The 18,865-nt window shown below is 43.1% G+C and overlaps 3 protein-coding genes across 3 annotated transcripts; all 3 read right to left on the bottom strand.

Annotated features, from left to right (window-relative positions):
* Positions 1-500: 500 nt before the first annotated feature.
* Positions 501-2,465, bottom strand: EAE97_005018 (uncharacterized protein; the record flags this gene model as incomplete). Its single annotated transcript, XM_038875530.1, has 3 exons — positions 501-1,396; positions 1,445-1,992; positions 2,041-2,465. The coding sequence occupies 3 exons, from the start codon at positions 2,463-2,465 to the stop codon at positions 501-503; spliced, it is 1,869 nt and encodes a 622-aa protein (XP_038733887.1).
* Positions 2,466-8,943: 6,478 nt separating this feature from the next.
* Positions 8,944-11,674, bottom strand: EAE97_005017 (uncharacterized protein). The gene is made up of 6 exons (XM_038875529.1): positions 11,539-11,674; positions 11,328-11,480; positions 11,237-11,272; positions 11,088-11,165; positions 10,959-10,980; positions 8,944-10,906 (listed from the first exon to the last, which is right to left on the bottom strand). The coding sequence occupies exons 2-6, from the start codon at positions 11,410-11,412 to the stop codon at positions 9,409-9,411; spliced, it is 1,719 nt and encodes a 572-aa protein (XP_038733886.1). The 5' UTR covers positions 11,413-11,480; positions 11,539-11,674; the 3' UTR covers positions 8,944-9,408.
* A 2,160-nt stretch (positions 11,675-13,834) lies between these two features.
* On the bottom strand, positions 13,835-17,279 carry EAE97_005016 (uncharacterized protein; the record flags this gene model as incomplete). The annotated part of the gene is made up of 13 exons (XM_038875528.1): positions 13,835-13,901; positions 13,957-14,038; positions 14,090-14,343; positions 14,400-14,776; positions 14,827-14,902; positions 14,957-15,641; positions 15,908-16,197; positions 16,257-16,278; positions 16,330-16,343; positions 16,396-16,510; positions 16,560-16,798; positions 16,849-16,967; positions 17,022-17,279. The coding sequence occupies 13 exons, from the start codon at positions 17,277-17,279 to the stop codon at positions 13,835-13,837; spliced, it is 2,598 nt and encodes an 865-aa protein (XP_038733885.1).
* Between the last annotated feature and the right edge of the window lie 1,586 nt (positions 17,280-18,865).

Genomic DNA, 18,865 nt, shown 5'->3' with positions numbered 1-18,865 from the left:
GCACCTATCTTGCTTGCCTGTGCCTTAGACCCTGTATCTGTTTCCATGTATACATTAGAATTGCAAACTTGTGCATCTAGCACTCCCAATATCAAAAGACCGAACCTGGCACTGAAGTTATACCAAAGAGAAATCCTGCACGCCTCTTGCCATTCCAATGTCACACTGACTATAAATATAATGAAATCCCCCATTCATTAAACGGCAGAGGGGTATCTTTATCCCATCCCATCCCGATTATGTAATGCCCCAAAAAAGCACCCCTGGTAAACTCCCATCATATCATGCAGTGTGTGGCCCAGTCCTCAGAGACAAACTTGCTCACTCCCATACTCCTATTCTTACTCACTTTCCTTTCCCGTTTCGTGCTCATAGTATTCTTTTCCATATCTGCACTAACCCCGCGAGAAAATTCACAAAGTAAAACGCACATTCGTAATTTCGTAGCTCTCTTTTTCGTCCAGTTTACCGGAAAGGCTAGTGTGTTTGGCGGGTAAATATTAATCCAACCCGATTCCCAATTCCGCCAATTCTCTCTCTTTGGCCTTTAAGGCCTCTCTCATCTTTTCCGCTTCCCTCTGTAGCATCTCCCTTCTCTCGGTTTTTGCGCGATCGCTCTCACTTGCCGGGTCTTTCGCACTGCTCAGTGCACTTCCAGCTCCACTACCCGAGGGACTGGTTGAGTAAGTAGCAGGACCGACGGTACTAAGACTCGGGCTAACAGCGGCGGAATACCGGCTCGGACTTAATCTCAGACTATCGGTTCCGCGGCGGAAGCTAAGGTCATTTTCGGAATTAACATCAGAATCGGAATTTGTGAAGCCGTGGTTCAGTATCGATTTTATGGATGAGAGACGTTTAGGTAAAGTTGATGCGTGTGCAGATTCCGAGGAGAGAGAATTATTTGGGTCCATATCGGTAGCGGAAAATGATCGTTTTCGAGAAGGGGAGAGATAACTGTTGGGCGATACGGAAAGTCGATTATGGATTGGCGAAGGATATGATGCCATTGGCGGCAGTCGATTATCATTAGTCAAGGAGTCAAGATTTTGTCCTTGATAATTTGGATTCGATGTATAGGCGCCAAGATCAGATGGTGGATGTTGTTGATGCTGATGCTGGCCATTTTGTGTCCGGATTGGTTCGGGCAGCGCTCTTCCTGGATCGTTGCGTAAACGAAGACCCAAGTTCACTGATCCGTCAGGATTCATTGTGCCTCGCTCAACTACCTCTTCGGGCGAAGCACGATCAGAATCTGGCGAATCCATTGTACTACTGGTTTCGTAACTAGAAGCTTGAGAACCTTGAACTGCTGGGACTACCCTCTTACGACGCTTGATGATTGATTTCTTCATAGTCACTGGTCGATGCACACCATGGAGTTTATAATACAGTCCTATCATGTGTTAGTTCGGATGGGTTTCTGGGTTGTCGATTGACTTACCACAAGCGTTACAAATTGTGTGACCACTCTCATCTCTACGCCAGAGCGGTGTAATGGTAGTTCCACAGTTTTGGCAAGCTACAACGACCGTGGTATTTTGTGCTTGCAGTTGAAGGGATGCGACATCAATCGGAGACGGCGCATCTGTTGGTTGATCATTTTGCGGCTGTGGTGTTTGTGTTGATTGCCTATCTTGACAAGAAGTGAAGTGAGCGGTTTTTGAGACACGGTTGTTGAAAGCTGGGCATCCACCACAGCCTTCGGCGCCTCCAGTACCATTGCAGCGTCCACCACCAGGGCATGTTCCTGTGGAGGTTTGATCTGCAGAAACATAGGTTGCGCCAGCAGCAGGAAATGAAATTGACCCGCTCGCAGAGGGGGATTCCCGAGGATCTCCAGAATAACCGATAGGAGCAGTAGTTGGTGGACGTTTTAGATTCGTGGGCCGAGAAGCATTGCGAGCTTTTTGATATAAGCCACAGGCATTGCATATAGTTGCTCCTTGCGGAGACCTTCGCCAAAGTGGTGTTCTGGTTGTGCCACAATTACTTTAAAAAGTTAGTCACAACTACCTACAAAGCAATTGTCTTCCATACCTGCATATTTGATTAGATTGGATCTGCTCCCCACCTGGGGACGACGCAGGGGCGCTGGCCTGGGAACTCTCTCTTTGACTCCGCTCTAACGAGTTATCCCTAGGACTTTGGTGATTTGCTGGAATGCCAGCAGTCATAATTCTATCCGATTTTTTATAGTCGGTATTAGACGAGATGGTATGGGTGTAATCTTTTTCTTGTTGGCGCTGATCGTCGTATCTTGAAGAGTTTGCGGTTGCGCCCAATTGATTGCCTGCTTCATACTCTTCTTTGGTAGGCTGTTCCATTGCAGCAACAGCCGATCGAACAGGAATCACTTCCTGCCTCCGTTGATGCGGAGATGATGAGCCTCTGTTACTCATATTGCTAAAAGGGTGATCCGACTTAAAGCCAATCGAAGGAGCTGTTTGAAGTGCGCAGCACATATGGCTTCCTGAGAACGTTGACGGGTCTTGGAAATACGTGATTTCTGACGGGCGCGGAGAGGCAGCAGTAGTTAACGTCAAAAGATGTGATGAGAAAACTCTCAAAAGTAAGACTCGAGTTGTAATGTTCTTTACGAGGTAGTGAGAACTGTAACGCCTTTGGATAAGGAGGAAGACTTTGCTATTGGAATAGCGTGGAGGTAATATCAATTATTCTTCAATCTCCTCGTGCAATTATAGCTGGGATGGCGAGATGATATGGTCGCCGATGAGGTTATTCTACCGACGTTTGGATGCGTATGAGGAGGCAGGGTTAGATTGCCTTTGAATCTTAGCTTGGTCTCGTAAGCTCTACCTACTTGCGCCCAAAATACAAGCTGCTAGGATGTGATGCAGTAAAGATTGGTGCTTTATTCGGAAAATGCTGTGAAAATACTGGAAATTATTCCTAGAATGCAATTGGAACCCAATCAACGTTTGCAAGATCCAGAAGGCTCTGAAGATAAATTGAGGAGTTTGTCCTAGAGACTCGGGGCTAGAACTTCTGATAAGGATTGAAAGTCTGTTATCCAAGGAGTTGGCCTGATTAAGTGGAAAGTCAGCTCGACAACGCGGTAATGGTTATTGAAAATAGACTTGACAAAATAACGAGTAAGCTATGCAAATTCCAAGTGCTAACAATAACAATAATGCAATTCTCTATGTTGTGGTCGTGATTGTGATTTGCGGTTGCACGGGCCAAGTTTATATTGGAGCGGGAAACAGAGCCTACAATGCACTACGCAAACTTCGACTTTGCCGTTGTTGAATGGGAGCAATGGCAATGCGATCAACCTCTTTTGCTCTAGTAAAGGCTCCAGAACCAAATAAAAGGGGGTAGAGGGACGGAAAATACAAGTGTTGAGATATCATGCTGTGTTACCTACCTAAGTGCGCTTGGATTTAATGGCTTTTGGATCAAAATGATCGCCGTGATCTCCGGGATTTCGAGCACGAGAAAAGGAATATTGAAGTTGATAGTATGAGGAAGGATTGAGCGATTGCGATTTGATTTAACTTCACTCATGCAAGCCCGATTCCTTGTCTGACACAAGTTTTGCTTGCTTGCTCTCACTGAAATCCGTGACTGAAGATTGATTCGATAAAGTCCAGTGACCCAAGTTAACCTTCCTTTCCTCCCCCTTTCGGATGTTTCAAAGAACCCTTTCTTTCTTTCCTCGTCGCTCCTTGAATCTGGATGTCGTCGTTCTCTTCTCTTTATTCGAAGGTGTGGCTTTTGTCATCCATAATCTGTAGTTGTGTAATAGTTTGTCGAATCCAAATATCGGTGAGATGAGTAAGGTAAAGTCAGGGGGGTTAGAGGCTGAATGAAGTGGAAAGAATATCAGAAAGAATATCCTCCTTCCCTTCACGGTGGTCTAAGTGACAACAAGTGAAGAAGACGGCGATGAAAATTGAGAAGTGTGATGATTTTTCGAACTCTTCTTCGCCCTTGAGACGGTGTGGACGGTGAGGTCGGTGTGAAGGGGGAATCCTGTTGTACGAATGGCTTGTTTTTTTTCGAATATTCCAATGAGTTTTTGTGATGGTCGGTACTCGTGCAGTAAGGTCGTAGTAGGAAAAAGACTTTAGTTACCTAGCAGGTAAGGTTAGAGATTGATCGCTACCTAGGTAATAAGTTATGCATACGGTAGCATACCACTTGCTCCTCTTAATCAAGAAACACCTGGAGTCCTGGAAAGGCAAGCGTCACTTACGCATAAAGAGTGGTTCTATTGCGATTAGCGTGAGCTAAATTATCTTAGCGTGGTCATTCACATTATCTGATTTTTCATTGGCTCGGTTACGGCATCTCCGAGCAAAGATTTAATGCAGGGTCGAAAAATTGAATACTTGTCGGTACCTTCCTGGCATTTCCCTAGTACATCCCTCGCATCGCGCAGGCTGGTACGGTTGGAACTGGGCATCGAGGTAGGTAAGCAAAGAAAAGGTGAACGGCCGTTGGTCCAACTTGCCGGGTATCACTTCACGCATCTTCCGATTGCTTCGAATTTCCCATATTACGGAGCGACACATGAGATAAAGGTCACGAGACATCGATGCTAGCAGAGTGACCTAAGCCTATCCGGGTACTTTGTATCTATCTACCTAGGTAGGTACTTTTCCATTTACTATTTTATTAGATTTTAGATGGACCTCACATTTCGCTCGAAGATATACTCGAGTATACAAGAGAAGAGAAGAGAAGAGAAGAAGACGGAGGATTATATAATCAAGATTCTACCGTGTCTTGAACCAATCGGTACCAAGGACAAGTACAAGGGACGAAGATATCTTCTAGCTTTTATCTGATCCTATACGTATACGGAACGTATACCATCAGACCATGTACAGAGTACAGAGTAGAGTGTGTAGAGTTTCCAATCATATTACTTACCTAGCTACGAACTTTAATCTTCTTGACAATCCAATCGACATCGACAAGGCCAACTCCTATAGGAGGAAATCATTATGTAATAATATCGCATCAGATGTCACCACTAGCTACCTATCTATGTAATGTCGTTCAAAATCATGGCAGACACAATGCCCAGAATCATGTCATGGCATGGCACAGAAGACTTTCTTCCATTGGAGCGCTATCTAATCTAACCATAGAAGTGGCCAGCATCACATATCACATTCATCTCTTTGAACAATTTTTGCCATAGACCTGAAAGGATGGTTCTAGACCATTTATAGTCTTCAATGCCCATCGCTTCCATTTCTCCAGAACACAACCGCTATATGTACCCAGGTCATCTGCTGGCAGATCTCAGTATACTGTTACACTAGACTACATTCTGAGCCAATCACCTTCCACACAGATGAGATGTGTTTCTACATTTGCTTTTTCCGCTCCTCTTATCGCTTCCAGAATGCAGGCGAACGTGTACCCTGTCAAGCCATTCGTCTAACAGAATTGCCACTGACTATCGGACTATTGTACAATCCCACCTCCGATGCTACAAGATGTCCATCGAATTTGAATAGCGGCATGGATAATTCAATGTTGGTCACCTCACGCGTCTATAATCGCTGCGTCAAAATTCATACTCAGGGACATCGGTGGTACAATAAACCAGTGAGAAAAAACAGGTTCCAACGTACAAACGTATGTCCTCTACGTTGAGCTTTTTTCCAAGTCTGATCTTTTCTTTCAACTACATTACTTGTTTCGGACTGACACTCTGGTGGTTCGTGATTGGCATATATATAGTTCGCACGCACCTCGTTTGCATTCCTTTTCGTACCCCCAAACCACCAGCCACGCCAACGATCCTCCCTGAAAGCCCCCAGTAAGATCCTCAGCCTTATCCTTATCCATGAGTTCATCTCGTGTTTGTGTTCAACTCGAGATGGTCAACTATTTTCGGTACAATACGATACAGCACATCCTCCTCGAAGTGTGAATGTTTTACAAGTACATATGCGGTGTGGACCAATTATTCAATCTCTTGAGTTCAGAGAAGTCAACCGTAAGGTTAGTCTCCGCAGCCATAATTCATCAGCACTCCCGTTAAATGGCAGGAGTCTATTCCGATGTCACGGAATCTCAAATGCTACATTGGTATCTACCCAATCATAGCCTCCATCAACAAAATTTGAACGACTCCGACTAATGACAAGAAACGCCGCACGTTACAACCACCAAGCACCTCACCCTGTCAAATACTATGTTAAAGGTTACTTTATCGTCTCTAGTCCAACAGTTGTGGTAATGTGACCGTCGAGTCTCCACGGGTAACAATTTCTGTTATACGACAGCGGCATGGAATATATTTTCCTTTGCCGAATCCGAACTTACCCCGTCAGTGCAAAGACCCGAAATCATACAGCATGAAAGAGGGATGAACTGATGAACTACATTATACAAACAAACTGGTCCCTTGCAAAGGCACAACATGATTATTGGCCAAGAGAGGAGGAATCGAGATTACGGATTCGTGGCTCGAGTTCCCCCTCTTCATACATTCCAACTATCAAAGTTTCACAACTTTGATATTAATGGACCTTACCTATCATCGAGATCCACGAATATATTTCGAGAGATTTGCCCTCATCCTTGAGGTTGATCCTTGAGCTTGCCACCATGTAACATCAAAATGCTATAGTCGTACAACCAAACAACGCATGGAGCCGCCGGGCTACATATACGGTACCATTTCATCCATTTACCTGGCGAAACTCCAACTCTCGAGATTCCAGCCATGCAACATTCCGACGACAAGGTATAACTATAGGGATAATGTTGGTCGCCGAATGGCAGGTAACGGTACGGCATCACGTAGGTCTTGGGAATCCAATTAAATTCCCACCACACATCTATCTTTCCCATCTGATAGCAAGCATACTTGCAAAAGTAAGTGAAAACGACTTTCTTTGTAGTCGAGTTTCTTCAACTTAGTCTCTTTGTAACCTAGTCACTTCCTTATTTGACAGACTTCCCCCCAAGATATTTCCTTACACGCATCGGACGTAGCACCAAATACTCGGCGAGTTTTTTTTCCTTCTTGTCAAGTGCCGTACGGAGGTATACTGAACGGAAGGAACAAACTTCCCGAGTTACAAGTGCCTTCCTACATATCTCTCTCATGGGTCCAGGTAGCACGGCGAGTATGCTGCGCAATTGAGTATATCCATGCATGCATGGATGCAGAAATATCAATATCAGATCCGGACCGAGACCTTTCATACCCTACAAGGCGACACTAGAATGTCAAAGCTACTTGGAATGAGTATGGATATGTCACTTGTAAGTACTTGGTACACCGCCAATTCCTGAGCATGAATTTGAATATTGTCTTTGCATCTGAGTAGCCATGCGGAAAATATCATCGGACCATTTTGAAATCTCTCAAGAAAAGAACAGGCTAGACTTCTACATTTTTTATCTCAATATCCATTTCTCCTTTTCTTCTCAAGATATGTCATATCATACAATTACGAGTACGAAGAAGAAGTACAAACACATTAATCTCTCATATCATCATTCAAAGACTTGTATCTCTACAGTACATTATACCCTGCCATCATAGCCTCACACAGGTAGAGAATCATCCCATTTTAAAATACGAGTGGCTCACTCAATTCGCATAACATACCACCAATCACAATAACAAAATACAAACAATGTAAACCCAAACTCTCACTCGTAGTTTCCTCAACGTCTCAGCCCATACCCGTCATTGACCATTGGCCATTGCTCAACCATAATCGATCCCTTTCATTCCAGCTTCCAAGTCCAGAGTTTGCAAGCATCCCGCACATAATATCAAAAGAAAACTCATCCATCTACCCAGCCAGCAGATTCTACCTACCCCCACCCTTCACCCTCTAGCCACCAGATACCCACCATTTCCATTTCCCACTTCCTACCAACCATCCTCATCCTATCCATTGAATCCCATTATACTCTCGCTCCTCCTATACCCAATCTACCTACCCAGCTCCGAACATCCAATCCAATCCAATCCAATCCAATCCCCCCATCGTTTCCTCTTATCTTCCTCAACCATCTTCTTCAAGATTCTACGCTCGTTCTCGATTCTTCACTTCTAGCTCTTCATTCCAACTACTACCTACTACATACACAATAATTAGCACCAACGACAATAACGATATCTTCCTCAAAAACTATCCCAAAGATACCGGTATCTCTCTCTATCTTCTAGTTTTGCTTGGTTGCTACAGATGCTTCAGTTTCTTCATTTCCATTACTTCCACCCATCCCGTCCCATCCCATTCTCATTTACTCCCCCGTTCCCCAAACGTAGCATCTACCATCCACCTTCATCTCCACATCCATCTCCACATCCACATCCACACAATTCAATGCAATTCAACGACCAAACATCCAAATATCCATCACCCTTCACTCCACCCCCCAACAATCTTCGATCTTCAATCTCCCCTCCCTCTCTCCCAAACTTCTCTCCCTCCCTTTACCCTCATCCTCCCTCTTCCCCCTATCCCCCCGTCTACCCTCATTCTTCCTCCCTCTCCTCCTCCTCCCCAAAAGACCCCAACCAACACACACTACAAAGCACAATAATCAACACACAAGACAACTCAACAAGAAATAAGAAACAAACTATCCAATATCCAGCCCCGATATCCCATTCAACCCCATATCTCCAACTACTATCCCGAGGTCTATACCGCTACCCACCCACATCTCAAAACACAACTCCGAACTCAAAATTCCAACCCCAAAACTCAAACAACAAGTCCTAGGGCATATCTAAACAATCGCAACTCTCCAACTCTTTAAAATCATCACTCATAATCTAGGTAATCTCCAGGTTTCCGAATCTGTTCACAGATGCACTCGGTACAGGCCATTATTATTTAATCAAATCCAAACTACAATTTGAAAATACATGGTTTCATCAGCTCACCACCTCGATCTTTTCTTTTCGTTATTTCATTTTATCTTTCCCTTCCTCATCACTTCATTGCAATGCTTCTCCATCTACCTGACCATTGAAATACCAAGTTCCCATAGATACATAGAGTCTTCATCACAAACATAAATGGTTTTCGATATGTCCTTTTCATTGCAGTGTATACATTGCTTTTTGGCGGAAATCATGTTTCAACCTGGCACTACATATTGAAAGTAACGAAATGAACTAAATTGACCAAAGAAACTTGTGCACGCCTAGTCAAGCCCTCGTAATCTCGCGAGCTTGTAGCCTCATAGGCTCTCCCTAAGTTCACCACCACTTCACCATCTCTCTGAAAATAGCAAAGTATGAAAGCCATCAAAAAGCAACGTGAAAAGCAAAAGGCAAACATTGCAAAATAAGCAAGCCATATCGTGAATGTACATCAACAAAATAGCACCAGTTATAACAAATCCTCCATTGCATATTTTGCCAACCTGCATCTTATCCATACATCAATTCTTCCTTCCCTTTTTCGTAACTGTGATCCACTCGTCCTCTTCAAGAGGAGGAGGGACGATCGTTCGATCTGTAATAACTTTCTTTCCTTTCTTAGCAGGACTTGTAGTGCCGATTGTGCTATAGCCAACAACACTCGCCCATGTAGAAGTAGACTTGAGGGTATTGCTGCCATATTTGACACTGTATTCAACAAGATCATCAATGCCCTCTTGTTCCATTTTGCCATCTTCTTCCATGGAAGCATCAGCAAATCCTTCGGTTTCAAAACGCTTGTAGACATTTTTATTTTTACCAAGAGGTCTATTCGAAATACTCTTATATTGTTTTGATTTCGGTCGAATGTGCGACTCGTGTGCGGTGGAGATTCTCAAGACCTTATTCTTCTTGACTTTCTGCTTTTCTTCGTCGACAAATTTATCCTCGCTTCCATGTGCCATTTCTTTTATGTCCTGCCTCTCACCCATCAATCCTGCAGGTATGTCTTCATCTGCAGCAACTTCGCCTTCGTTCTCTGAGCCATCTTGCCTATTGTCTCCCTCTGTTTCATCATCGATCTGAGAATTGTCTGCTTCGGTGCCAAAGAGCTCTGCTTCAGATCTCATCGCAATCATTTTCTGACCCGGGGTTATCTTCTGACCAGTTGCCCAGTCAAACATTTTGCGGTATTCAAGGATATTCCGAAACGCGTTTCGTCCGGCCCATCTCCAGAAGCCTTCTTCTCTGATAACAGCCTCTTCTTCTTCCTTCCGGATAACATGTAGATCGTTCTGGATGGCAGCGATGAGCTTTTCTATCAATTCTTTTCGGGGCTTCGGATTGGAAGACGGTTTGACATCAATGCCAAGACGACCGAAAATTTCGGGATCAATACCACCATATGGATCGTTTTTGTAGGCCGTTTCGGGCGTGAACCTTTGCTGGTGACCACGGAGTTTGGATTGCCTTAATGGTGTGACTGTATTGAGTCTTTTAGCTGCCCTTTGTTGCTTTGGAGTCGGAAAGTTGGGGGTCTTGTATTGTTTATTGGAAACTGGAGTGGGTGGCTGAACCGCATATGCATCATATTTTTCATCCTCCTCTCCGACTGGACCAGCAGTTGCAGATGATGTATCAGCACGACGGTTGTCATAAGCATAGGTACCTTCCCAAGCACCTTTACTTTCGTGGATTTGGCCATGCAATGCCTCGCTAATGCCATTGATCTCATCTTGACTACAAACAACAACGTTCCTTCTAGTCTTTGCCCCCAACTTCTTTGCTCGTTTCCTTTCTCTCCTTGTTAAAATCTCTTCTTCGAGGCTCATTTCAGAGATCGCGTCGGTTGCCTCGGATGTAGTCTCAGATTCTGTCCGTTTCTTGTCAGCTCCGTCTTTTCTCTTCATCATCTGAGATCCAAAAGACAAATCAGTTTGATCAAATGTGGTAATCTCTCGAATGATGGCCAGGATCTCTTTGTGTCGAGTATAGTGCATCTCATCAGACGTGTTGCATCTGTTATAATTAGCAAATTAGCCTATACAGGTATGAGAGTCCATGTAATTACCCAAGACATTCATGAGATTTTCCTTTATTATGCATGCAAATTAGCATTATTATTGACTATTTGATAGTCTCATAACCATGATCAAGCACTTGGTGACCAGAATAAGGTTAATAAAATTGGGGAACTTACCAAGGAAATGCAGCTGCTGATGAAATCGGAAGCAAGGTTCAACATGCTTACCAAGGCAAGATGACTTTGAACGAGCATCTATGGGAGTAGCATAGTAAGTCAGTCTACCAAAGTTACAGATGAGGTCACCATAGCTTGATGTGACTTACTATGAAGTGGTGTCGCACATGTTCCGCAATGATGTTCTAGAAACGGTTGTTAGTATACTCTGCGACAAACATAAGATTGTGGATTTCGTACCTAAGCCAGGTGATACATCCCATTTATACAAGGTTTTACCCTTATAGAGACGATCCTCGCGAGCAATTATTGCCCAATTCATCATAGCGAATATTGTACAAAGTCGTTGAATTTGGAATGCTCGAGTTTCTTGGCGGCGAGATCTTTGATTGCCTTGAGATGTGTGAGTAATTGAACTTTGATACTGAATATGGTCTGCGAATCTCCCTACTCCTGTGGAAAAATCCTCGTCTTCGACGTCACGAGTCAATCAAACTATTTTGTGATGATTTAAAAAGTAGTCGGCTCCTGGGGAAAGGTTGTAAATGAAAGATATTTGTTGTGGACAAGCAGATCAATAACGATCTTTTTTCGGTCTGAAGTTAAGGGAGACGAAAGTATTTAATCTTGGCGCAAGAAGCCACTGGTATCTTTTGAAGAGCGTGCCGGAGAAGAAATGATATAAGCTCCTTAGCGCAATACTAGCATCAAAATACTAGCTGTAAAAAAACTTACAGAAATTTTGAAGGAATTGGATTGCGAGAATATCAAGATGTTGTGAAATTGTGTTCGTTACAGTATCGATAGAAATTCTGATCCAGATTTTTGGAATTGATTGTGAATCGAATGGCTCACTGGACTTAACATGAAATAGTGGCGCTTGTGAGGCTAATGAAGAAAAATGAGTGCAGATACGTGGACGTGTTGTATTTCTCTGAATTATACGGTTCAACACTGCCGTAGTGTAGGCGGCTGTGAACTGAATCTTGCCGAACTCCGTACTCAAGGCTTGTGTAATCGAATTATTAGACGCGATGAATGAATGAGATGTATCAATATTGATGGAGTGAATATGGTCAGGCTTGATCCAGGAAAGTGAAATTCGTTATTTTATATCTTTTCGTTCCAATTTCATGCAGTAAAGTCTTTAATCTTCCGGATCCAATGTTCCTATCGACATCGATATGCCACGTTGGGCTGTCAGACTGGGTAGAATTGTTCCGTAGGTGATGACTTTCTTCAACACTAGATACTTAAAAAAGCTTTATGCAGATCAGATGCTTCTGAGTTCAAGCCCCTCTCGAGTTTGGATACCTCCCAAGCGAATAAAAGTATTGGCTGTCGTCCTGGTGGGAAGAACTTGTTATGATAGGCCAAGATTAAGATTTAGAACTCGGCAAGTTCTTTGCTTCACATATAGCCGCGGGCTATCGATTGATATTTTACATGAAATGTTTGTCGAATCTGAGCGATTGGAGTTGTGGGGATAACAGAAGCATTGGTTGTCGTCTCGATCGAAAGATGTCGTCTTTAGAGTTTGAATGAAAGATAGATCTGTAGTAGCTACTCTTACTGAAAAAAGACCGCACAATACTGGAATATACCTCAGTTGAATGTATTTCGAAGACTCGGGATTGCTTGTCTGTATATCCTAATTCTGAAAGAGATGCCGAGTCCTCTGTTGATCTCCTTCTGTCTCCTTCTACTCCCTTTCACTTTTAGTCCTGGATAGAGACTGTCTGCTGAATGGATGCTGGGTGTTATATCCCCAGTCCTTCCTCTGATCTTCTTGTTTCTTTTGCTTGTAGTCGTAGGTAAAGACTGGTTATCGAATAGACAGCAAGTGATGTTTGATTTTTCGTTTTCTCCTTGTTCCTCTCTGTCACTCGAATCGTATATGAAGAATGGCTGATTAGCGAATGTTAAATGCTGAAATTGATTGTTTTCTCTTTCTCCAATCTCTATGCGAAAAAAGGAAGTAAGATGTTGTTGTTGTCAAAGTGAGGATCAAGTGAGTATTATTCCTTAAAGAAAGCTTGTGCCAAGTGGTTTCGATGAATGCGAATGAAATTGATGAACGTCTTCCTCAACCCTCTTAGCCTACTGATCAAGAACTCTGTTGGGGTAAAAACGAAGATAAATAGTATGAGATGGTAGAATCAAGTACGAAAGTGTTCAAGTGGGAATCTCATGCAACAGTCATGCTTGATGGGAAGTTTGTTTGTTAAAAAAGGAAGGCGCATTTCGACTTCTTGAAAGTTCGGATAAGTGCACCACCAGAAATATCTCACTCACTTGCCTCACTGAGTACTTTCTCTACAGTTCACTACAAACAAAATTCAATGAGTAGGTACATGTTTCATAAATGTTTGGGAAACTCATCTTGACTTATTATTAGGTATTCAAAGATGCTGCAAAGCTTGAACTGCTAGTTGCATACCAAGTGACAGGATAATGAAGTGTGTGATCGTTTGCATCTGACGTTCCCTGATATTCTCTTGAATGATTCATATAGATATCCATATTCATTCATAATTATCAACTTCATTCCATTTGAATCATTACCACCCAAAACAAAAGTAAAAACTTCAGCGTCGCAAAATCATCCTCCCGATTTCGTCCTTCATGTTACTGTATTGTGGTCTCATCAAAACGAAGTTGATTCGCTCGAGTGTTAGTGGCGTGCTTCTTCCCCTGTTGAATGATGAAAGAAGCTTTACCGCCCATATTCAAAGCATGCAGCCAACCTATAAATCACGGACTAGTCGTGCACCTGCCCATGTGTATGGATAATTACGCTGGTACCAATTGACACTACGTGATTCAATTAGTATTATAATAGAGGACGAATCAATCCAACTTGACTTACAATGTCTTCCTTCCAGCAATACGAGGATGAGTTGCCCATGACCCCCCAAGGATAATGTTGTGTTTTCCGTCGAAGAAGTCGGCTTTGAAGATCAGATTTTGCAAAATTCCATGGACCAAAACGGAAGACATACCAGTATAAGCTGGATATAAAGGCATCGGCTCAAATCCTTCATGTTCAACGAGTGGTGAGCTGGTCCATTCCCAAACTCCACCCATATCAGCCTGCCCTGCAAGTTTATTTCCTCCAGCAGTAACGGAGATTGGATGCCAGTTCTTGAATCCAACATTGGCACCTTCAAGGTCGGTGAAAAGCTCTTGAGAGCTTCCACCGACTTGAGACGCTGGTGATGGTGGTGTCTCTTCAACACCCTCGTTTATTAGATGCCTGTTAATCAATTAGTTTTTACGTATGACTTGGAGCGATATCACTTCTATGCCTACCCATTGACAGCTGGTACAGTTTTGCCTAGATGTCTCTCTGCTTTCTTTACATTCAAGCCGTCAACATGACTGTAAATACTTCGAGCTTCTTCAACCGTCGGGATCCGCCCCCCCATCCAAATTGCACATCCAGAAAGCTCATCGTATGAAGCGAATACAGGCCAATCTAGAGCATACTCAAGTGGCACTGGGCCGTAGACTGTTCGAACAGCTTTGTCTTCGAGATATGCCTTACTTAACCGGGGCGAAGCTGACCCATTTGTACTTCCGTTACTATATCCATTTGAAGTACCGTTGGTGTAGCCATTCGACTGTGGACTTTTAATCCACGAAGCAGGGATCTTGCTTTCACGTGTTTGTTCCAGGTAAAAAGCATACTGTTGATATTCAGGAACTGTGTCTCACAAACATTTCAGGCGTGGCTTACCTCTTCATTGGTGATTGGCCGTCCTTTGGCTTCAAATGATCGAAGCAAAACTTCTCGGGAAGGTTTCTCATTATCCCTGTGGTGCATTGTTATATTTAATTTGTGCTTGAATGGAGCGTGTTCAACATACCACCCAAAATGATTGTCCGGTCCAGAATTATCCTCAGGGTCATTCAACCCGACTACGATCTTCTGCTCTGGAATGGTAAACCATTCATTTGGGACTTGCAATGCCTTGGCTTTTATTGCTTCTCCTTTGAAGTCTGGCCTAGCGCTAGTAGGTGGAATAGTCTTATCACTTTGCAACAACATGTACAAAAGTGTTTCCAAATGCATAGCTTCATGCTCAAACCCCAACCAAAGTGCGCGACCAAGATTTCTGGGAAGTGCTTGACTTTCATATAACTTTTTGACTTTTGATCTCACCTTTTCTTGATATGATAGAATCTCCTCAAGTGGTGGCCACTCATCAGGAATCTCGGAATGAGAGTGACATTGCTCGGGATTATCAACATCCGGATCAATTCCCCGTTCAAAAATTGCGGGATATGAAGAGGGCTCACAAAGCGGCTCTGTAGTAACTTTATTCAGTTGCATGTCCAAAAATGTTGGAATATGTCCCAGGTAGAAAATGCAAGCATTTCGAAGTTTGATTGGCTTCTCGACCAATTCTTCGTTCGGAATCATTTTTCTGGTGACAGTATCCCATACTGACCAGAGACCTTGCCAATCCTGAAAAGTTGGGGCCGTAGACGAAGCATATACACCTGGATTCGAGTCGAATGTCATTGTGCTCTTTATTAAGAGGTGCATATCTTCAAGTTTAAGTCAGAATAGTATTCAATGGGATACAGATAATAGCTATCCTGTTATGGAAGCGCATTTTGCAATGTCATGCCATGTTGATGTCAGCCCCAAGATAGCAAGTGAATAAGCATGCGCCACAAATCCACGATTGGGAGATACCCCCACGCCGATGGTTTCTGTGATCATAAGACCATGTACATTGACGTGATATCTGCCTGCGAGATTGCCGATTCAAACCGGAGCTGGGAAAGACAAAAGTAATAGGAAAACTTACTATATTGATCTTTAGAAGCCGACCACCTCTGAGCTTCCATCATCCCGGCATCTTTCACTAGCTTGGCTGTTTCTGCCTGTGAGTATTTTAAACTGACCTCTATCTTCACGCGCTCTCCTGCTTTTATAAGAACGTCTTTGATGACGATATCCCGATTTGGAGAATAAAAGGCCTGGTGACGACCTCCTTGTGTGTCGTATACATATTCTCCGATGACAGTCCAGTCTGCAATATCAAATACGTTCTCTCCGAGAATTTTGTTCGCCTGGATCAAACCATTCAAGATAAACCTTTTGTAAGGAGTAAGCAAATGACTGGTAATCGATCGCTGTGGATTGCGAGTACATACTTGTGGGTGATCCCTTTCTTGTCTTATTATCAAGGTTAGCCGCAGGAAAGGTCTTGGAATTGAGTAGACACACCATTATAAGCATGACTATAACGAAATTAGCCAAAGACAATTTTAGTGATAATTTAATGGGACTTACTAGATCTTTTCTGGGTTACTAGTCGCATCGATGGCAATGAGAAACATGTCCGAGGGGCTAAAAACTTCCGCAAAACTCTTCAAAAACGCCGATGCATCGTGCCTTTGAAAGTTACCTGCGCGTGGTAAGTTGATTGTTGGTGATCAAAAATTGTAAAGACAAACCAATGCTCGATCCCATCGACACAACGCACTTTGGCCTGGAAGAGTTTTCAGGAAGTTTCAACCATGCGAGACCATCGTCATAAGTTCCATGAAGCCCATGGCACTTCACGTATCTGAATTCCGGAACCTGCTCTAGAGTTCTCTCTAACTCTCTCAATGAAAGATCAAGCGCGTAGTAGTCGACACATTTTCCCGCTGCATCTAAAGCTCGTAGTAATATACTCACCTTGCGCAAATTACTGTTCACTGTTAGTCCTAGAAGTTTCAAACTCCAACGAAAATTACAAACCCGCTTCCCAGCTCAACAACCATAGAGTTAGAAGGTATATTTGCAGCAATACTTTCTGCGGAACGTTCAAGGACATCTATTTCTGCGTTTGTAAGGTAGTATTCAGACAAATAAGTGATCTGACTCTATAAGTTAACATGGTCGATAGATTTCCCAAGTAAACGAATACCAACATCTTCATATATTTGTAGACCCCGCTCATCATAAAGGAGCAGGGTAGGCAGACTCTTGAGACCGCTTTTTGGTCTCAAAGATGCCAGTATCTCATCTTTCAACTCAATTTCTGCACCATCATGGCGGATATCGATAATATTGAAATTCGAATTGTGATGTGATTTGGGCTTAGCTCCCGTGACTTTTGTCACATGAGGAGACACGCTTGAGACATCCTCGACAGCACCGTTAGAGTTGCTGGGAATGAGAATAGCCATTCTGATAGAAGAGCTGAAATTGAAGGAGCTTGCAATATGGTATGGGTGTATTGTCAGTTCGTTCCGAGTTGGTTTGTATTCAAAGGAAGAGAGGTACTTAGAAATAGTGTCAAGTGGTTGTTTACTTGGGGAATTATGGAAGGGAGCTAATATAGTTTCCCAATCTCGCAGAAGCAAGCTAATAGCCGAGGAATTCTCATGCTCATGTAAACTTACACAAAAATCTGACATATAGAACCTGTTACAAAGGGAACTAGTGTAGATTAAAAGTTCGGCTTAAAAGACTGCAGGCAGGTCATGATGAAAAATCACCCGAAAGGGTGAAAGGGTGAATGGGGGTTCTCGGAGTTCTCGGGGTCAGTGTTAGTACGAGTACCACATATCTTTCGAGAATCGAGCCATTCAACAATTTGCTTGGAAGCTCGTTCTTTCATTTCTTTGTTGAATGGTAAGGATCAATCATATGCAGAATTCCCCCCACATCGAAAGTAAGGGGTGACCTCATATTACTAAACTAACTCTTAACCCCGCGGTATGATATGTTACTTAGTTGATACTACTAAATCCACGGATTTATTAACTTGTGAACAACATAAGCCAGTGGGAGATGTGAGGGAAGGTGTCGGATAGAAAATAGCGCAGGTGATGAAATGTCTATTTAGATACGTATTTCGTTAGGCGTCTACCAAGGAGGATGCTTCATTGCATAACAAATCTCTCATCTGCAAAATCATGGGAATGTATGTTTGTACAGACACTCAATACAGCACCACGACATCGATCATGACTTCTCTTGGGATATTCGCCTATCCCGGAATAGAGTCTCAGTTCATTGCAAGCCAGGCCATTGCACAAACCGTAGATGCTACCTATGTAATGTAGCTCCAGCTTGTGATCACAAGAGTCAATCGGTGCAAATAATCTCAATTGCAATGCGATTGCATCGAGGCTTGTTTGTACTAGACAGATGTAGCTAGCGGTTGATCGATTAATCCACCTGCCGTTTAGTACCGTATTATGTATTCGAATAGCCTATCTCGAAACTGTGCAGGTAAGTAACTAGTCATGACCAGTTGATTTGATTTATTTCCATGAAATCGACCTGGAACTCTCCCGGAAATGCGGGGTGGGAGGGGGGGAGGAACTGGTGACAAGTTACTATGTGTAATCAGTGAGCATAGGGTATCCATATCATTCATCGTTGATCTCCTCTTGCCAACCTCTAAATGGTTCGAATTTTGATCTGAATATTCCTGCGCGTATCGAAAGATAACTGGGCCGAGTCTGCAATCGTGTATAGCTTTTGATACTTGCTTGGATGTCATTCTAAGCATTTCCAGACTCCACTTCGGGATGGTCAATACGCAGACAGCACAAGGGTATGGAATCAAATTGTAGTGGGGAAAGAAGACTACTAGATGGCTGTGACAAGCTGGCTTTGTATGACCCATGATAATAATTTTCCGACTCAAGTGTGACTTTAAAGGAGCCTCATATTTGTAGAGCCGGTATACAAAAGCTATTCAAAACTCGTGGCTATCGAACTCGAGTGCAAATGATAGAGAGAATGACATTTCAAAACCGTT

The sequence above is a fragment of the Botrytis byssoidea genome (assembly GCF_014898295.1).
Source record: "Botrytis byssoidea strain MUCL 94 chromosome Unknown BBYS_008, whole genome shotgun sequence".
NCBI classification, from domain to species: domain Eukaryota; kingdom Fungi; phylum Ascomycota; class Leotiomycetes; order Helotiales; family Sclerotiniaceae; genus Botrytis; species Botrytis byssoidea.
Note: the sequence above shows the minus strand (reverse complement) of the source record. Positions and strands in the feature narration are given on the sequence as shown.